General features: G+C 33.9%; 1 protein-coding gene across 3 annotated transcripts in view; it reads right to left on the minus strand.

Moving 5' to 3' along the window:
- The window catches only part of LOC107684000 (neuromedin-U-like), a 9,567-nt gene that overhangs the window by 2,740 nt on the left and 568 nt on the right, over positions 1–6,259 (minus strand). For 2 of the 3 annotated variants that reach the window (XM_016480111.1, XM_016480110.1), the window contains exons 2-6: positions 4,050–4,105; positions 3,575–3,622; positions 2,488–2,547; positions 2,264–2,293; positions 670–744 (exon numbers count right to left, since the gene is read on the minus strand). In XM_016480111.1, the coding sequence (XP_016335597.1) occupies positions 670–744; positions 2,264–2,293; positions 2,488–2,547; positions 3,575–3,622; positions 4,050–4,105 (269 nt within the window). The remainder of the gene's footprint in view (positions 1–669; positions 745–2,263; positions 2,294–2,487; positions 2,548–3,574; positions 3,623–4,049; positions 4,106–6,259) is intronic. The other variant, XM_016480112.1, reaches the window with a different exon arrangement.

Raw genomic sequence — 6,259 nt, forward strand, 5'->3', positions numbered from 1 at the left:
CGTCATCCTTTCCTATCAAAATGCTTGCTACGGATGCGAAAACGCAGAAAATCGAACCTGATCTGAATTTTTTTATGACGGACGAAAGTTTCGGAGGCAGTGTGCAAATGTGATTGACACAACGTGAGCTCGTATTTATTTTTTAACTTGCAAAAATTTCGGACTCAGTGTGCAATGACCTTTAGTTTGATGAGCAGGTACGGAATTCTGCGAAAAAAGGACGGATTGCTTTACGGCAGCAACAAACGCACGTGTGCAGCTATGCACTGTAATTACGACAGCGACACGACGGCAAAATCCACTTGCATAACTGTAGGGGGCTCCAAAAATACACAAAGCTACATACAAGTGCTGTAATATTTAACGGCAATGGACTCTATTTATTTCCAAGACCATGGGAAAACTCTTGAAAACTCATTATCATAATTCTTCAATAAAGAAGTATGCACTATTCAATTACATAATTAGGTGACAAAATATGAATTATTTCTTATGTTTAGTACAGCTAAATGTCCTAAACTTGACTTCTGAATACCAACCCTGGACATACAGTATTTAGTCACTTACCCAAACTAAATATTGCTTTAGCAGTTATTTTAGTGGTTCTCAGGGTGTCATACTCACAGCGCTAATGTAGTCTGAATGAAGGTAAGCATGCAGGATACATACATTTAATTTCATTCTCCTGCTTCTTCTTCTGGCAAGCTGGGGTATGAGCTCCAGAAGAGGGTGCAACACAGTAGACTGACACATACACATATATAGAGAGATATCATGAAGACAGACATGGAGAGATATGAAAACCATGAACATCTGTTCCTGGCCAGGGGTCGCAGAGAGGATTCATTTAATGCACACGTGTCTGTCCTCAGTGCGACTCAGTGTTCATTTTGCACACACGGTGCATTGATGTTCAGTAAAAACGCAATCACATGCAGGCCATGCCAGAGCACATGACAACATACAATGTGAGGGAGTGTTTAAAAGCAACATATAGCAATTTGTTACAAATATGCAGTACATTTGGCTGCATATTTGAAACGAATCTCAACTGGCATATAAATATTTTAAAATGTAAAATTAATCAATAAATGTCTGTATGATACACGTTTAAAGAAGAAATGTGGTTAACATGCAAGGAATGGACAGTTGGGAGGAAAAGACACTGAACACTTCCTCTGACTGCATCAACACAAAATGGCATGTCAATTCAATTTGGAATTAAAATTAAAATTAGGTTCTATTCTGGTTTGCGTTGCTGCCAAAATTCTGATATTAATTCAGAAAAACAAACACAAAAAAATCTAATATTTAAAGGGAATATCTAGTGCAAATGATAACATTTAGGTTATTTTTAGAGAAGAAAGTAATTTATAAAATCAATGTAATTATTTTCTGTTTCTGTCATAAGTGTGAATGCTGTCAAGGAGGAATCAAAGGATATCAGAGGTTACATGCATGCAAATGGGAACTGAAGAGCAGATAGTTAAATACTGTAGGATGATAATCTGATAATTATCTGAAAATAATCTGAATACTAAAGATGCATTTAGTGGTCTGCTATTTTTGCTATTAGACTTAGTGGAAACATTAAGATAATATTCAGGTAAAATGATCAAATAATTTCAAGTAAAATCAATATTTTACATCCACGTATTTATTTATTTTGCAGTTACTTACATTATCCTTTATATCCAGTTTCCTAAGAATGTGGCTATATTGCATTTTGATTTTCCATTACCTTGGCCCAAAAGGGAAACGTGCAGTGGCCTAAAATACAATTTATTTCATTCACTTGAGCTTTAATTAATGAGTATTATATCCCTAATTAGGATATGCAGTTGGGTGTGTTATTGAAGACAGTGCAGCGTAGCAACAGTGGCTGAGTGTTAAAAGCGACATACACTTAAACAACCCGTGAGGAAACCTACCGTCCCATCTGACAATCCTGCACCGTTCGGTTTAGTGTAATGAAATAAAAACTACACATACATGTATAGACACACAAATACAAAACCCAAACAGAAGTTACACAAACACCAAAAATCAATAAGATAAAAACATGAAAAACATTCATAGAATGGAAAAAAAACAATATCCATAAAAAAGACATTATCCGTATAAAAAACCATACAATTACAATCAAACATACATGAATAGACAAAGATAAAAGGATGCTGGTGTTATGGTGTCATTGAATTGTCATTGCACTGAATGTGTCTGAGACGACCTCAAATTAAGACTGCAAATGTCATACACTCACCCTTTTGCTGGTCTCTCGAGCTGTGATCTCCTGCATGTACAAAAAAAACAGAAAAATGAATCGTCTTTTCATTAATCTGTGCATTACTATACTGATAACTAGACCCAGACAGATTTTTGCACAACTATTTAATAAACAAATACGTAAAGGTTGGCGATGATGTGTAGAATATTTGTGAAATCTTCTGCGTGTGCTGATTGCATGTGGGCATGAATAATATTCACCTCCGATTTTTGCAGTGATCCCAGCATTAGGAAACACAGGTCCTCCAGGACATCAGATGTCTGGCAAAGGTTAAAAGAAATGTAAGTGGAACGTTTAAGCCTTTTACTGTGCTTAAAATCCTTAAGTAATTCACTGTTCCTGGTCAAAAATTATCAGCATTTTTTTTTTTTAAATGCTTGTAAATCGGAAGGCCATTATGCTATATTATTACCAAATTCTGGATTCAATCTTTTTGCCAGCTTGTTTTCTTTCATTTTAACTTCTTTTCGTTTTATGGATCAGATCTCTGTAGAGCCGCTTTATATCTTCAAATTAGTTTATTATTGATTAGTTTTGCAACATCAACACTGTTATTGAACTGAGATGAATCAACATGGAATTGACTTGAGCTGAATAACAATACTGTCTTCATTTGAGCTGCTTATTGCTGAATTGAACTTATTTTTAATTATTGAACTTTAACAGTTCAACTGAACTGAATCAACAAATGAACTGACTGGAACTGAATTAATGTCAATAATTTCTTGCCACAGTTGCTTTACAGCAGAATTTGAATTTGTCTTATATTTGGTGAAGTTAGAATCACTGATTAATGTTACTTCCCCGTTTAAAACTGTACATCTGCTTTGAAACAATCTCTATTGTGTAAAGCACTATATAAATAAAGGTGACTTGACTTGGTCTCTCAAAAACTCAACTCAGATCACTGAGGCCTATGACCAGTCAGTTCCAAGAGAAATACAAATCTAATCAAAAGAAAACAAGTTAACAAAAAGATTGAATGAACTAAAATTCTAACGGTTCAATATGGTCCAGAACACAATATGAGTGTTAAACATTTGTAGCTGAGCCAAATGAGTCTGCCTTGTACTGAAATTGTTGACGGTGTTAAATTATTGAAATGAATTCTTATAGAAAAGCACAATTCACTTGGTTCACTGGGATTCACAGAGCAGTTAGCCGTCTGTTAGCACAAAGTTTCTCTATATTGCTCTTTTACAGTTATACCATAATCCACTCTTGGTTTGGTTCCTCAATAATACACAGTAGCTGCATTGCAAATGGCAACAACGCTGCATTACTCACTCTAAAGGATGGGTCTGCAGAGAGGTAGAACGAGCACAGTTCAGTTATCTACAACAAAAGAGAAATGCAGTTGTAATTTTAGGGCTTGCATAAATGAAGATTCAAAGAGCAAACTCAAAATGAATCACATATCATTTATGTGTTGCGCTGTTCATTTCAGCCCATGGCCATAAACATGCATTAAACCATGCTTTCATATCCCAGCCTCTAGATCCCCGGGTTTACCCTTGTAATTTCTCACGTGCACACAGTTAGCACATGTAAACAAAGCACAGACGTAATCATCACCTTAGAGAGTAAAGTTAACCGGTATTGAAACTGAACAAATATAAGTCATTTATAATAAACTTTTGTCTCTGAGGAAATTTGTATATAACTGAAGGCAGTATAGAGAGAGATTTATTGGGAGAGTTAATCTATATGGTAAAAATGAAAGAGCTCATAAGTACGTCTATTGACAGTAAATCATACACACCTGGGTTAGTAACTGCTCATGCTCTATTGAAGATGGATTCAAGAGCACTGGAGCACCTGCAATCCATGCAGAAATCATTATTACATATATTCCAGTAATAATATTTAGTGTTGAATGAATTGTGCATGGAAAAAAATCATGTTGTTGACACATTGAATTCTACACAGCATACTGTAGTTTTGTCCACTTATAATGATTCCAAAGTCTCCATTGGTCATAATTATTTGGCCAGTGAAATCAATCTGGAAGCCTTGACAGGGTTAGTGAGGTTTAGTTGTACAGGTCTGAGATTAATTACCTCTGCTTATCGATTTTCTTGTTTTGGTGATTTTGACCTCTTGTGGAATAAGCTCCAATTTAACTGAGTTTGTTTATTGATCTGTTGTATAGGTCTCTCAATCTGGCTTTCCTTTTTGAACCATTACTGTCAAAAGGTGTTTTCTGTGAATGATTTATGGGACCTGTTTAAGACCTGGAAAAAGTGAGATCATTCGGCTGTAACTAGTCAAAAACAACCACAATAACAAACAATAGTAAAGACCCCCCCAAAAAAGAGAAAAGGTCAAATCTATTGTTATAAACTTGCATCTTCATGACTCTCTGGGTCTCTTATGACATTTAACAATCAGTGCTGATGGTAAAATTTTATCTGTGTATTAATAAATGAGTCAAACAGTTGTCAAGGCTACTAATCTGTCAGCATCTCTCCTGGCATTTCTGGATTTCTTACATTGTTATAATATTATTCAAATTCTTGTGACATCACTGCTGTCAAAACGGACTCAACTGTACAATAATATTCTCACAATAATTCCTCTCAGTGACATCATAATTATCAGTTACGCGACTGAATCTAATTTGGTGATATTGCTCTTGGTGTATAGAGTGAATTCTTTATTCCTATACTGCAGATGATCAAGCAGATGATCATTTTAATCCTTGTGGTGTAATGATTATTCACAAAATGAATCATACGCGTAATACTGTTTATCTCATTTTGCAGGTTTAATGGGAAACATCCAGCATTTTTTATTGTGCTAATTAGTCTCAACCTAACAAGGCACTTTAACAGAATCCACTTCCCCACGTATATGCAGTAAGCTCTTAGTTAATGCATCACAATGACGCATTCCTGCTTATTATCTACTGACACACTAATGCAGCACATTTTGAACCACAGACAAGAGTTCTAAGCCTTCAATAAAGCTCAAAATTATTTACAAACATGAAATCAGTAAAAAGTCAATCTAAAGACAAGATAAAGACAGAAGTTGCAGTGGTGGACAGCAACAGTTGTTTTTTAATACCTGTTGCAATATTTATGTATTCCATTCATTTAATTTGTCACAATAAAGGTCATAATTTCTGCTTGATCTTTATAATTATATAAAACATTTTATCCTCATCAGTAATTTAATCCAGTGTGATTAAGTGGTATGAACTGAACTGTGCAGATTTTTACATTTATACAAGTACACTTTTATATATACCCTAGTAAAAAGGCAATATATTTAAAATACATGTATTTCATACTAAGTGTAGTTCAAATCTATTAACATATTTACTGACATATCGCTTGAGACTTACTGAGATAAAAATTATAATTAAACTTTCTTTGGAGTACTACTTGTGCACAATGCACATTTCTTAACAATTCTTATTAATTAACCTAAAATGTCACTATTGATGAGGATTGTATGTTTTTTTTTAATAATCTCGGTTTTTAAATGCAAGATATTTAAAGTGTACCTAAAGTACACTCGCAATAGTTCCACTTTAGCACAATCAAATATACTTCAGTATATCTTTATCTGTACTTCAGCGCTACTTCCACACAATTAAAGTGCATTAAGCACAAAATTAGTTCTTCCAATTTAGCAGACTTTAAGTATACTCGTTTAGTATAGCAAAATTACAACTGCAGGGTATTTTTATTAATACATAATATGTAAATGCATTTGCAGTATACTTAGCATGAAATAAATGCATTTCAAATAAATTTTTGTATATATATATATATATATATATATATATACATATATACATATATATATATGAATGATTGGTTTTAAAAATCACTGTTTGAGATATTAAATGATCTCAAACTAACTGATCTTCAAAAGCTTCTTTTTGATTGTTACTGTTTGATTTGTAAGGTTTCCAGAAAAATATAATGCCACACACACACACACACACACACACACACACAC

Source organism: Sinocyclocheilus anshuiensis, unplaced genomic scaffold (assembly GCF_001515605.1).
Source record: "Sinocyclocheilus anshuiensis isolate Anshui unplaced genomic scaffold, SAMN03320099.WGS_v1.1 scaffold637, whole genome shotgun sequence".
Classification (NCBI taxonomy): Eukaryota; Metazoa; Chordata; class Actinopteri; order Cypriniformes; family Cyprinidae; genus Sinocyclocheilus; species Sinocyclocheilus anshuiensis.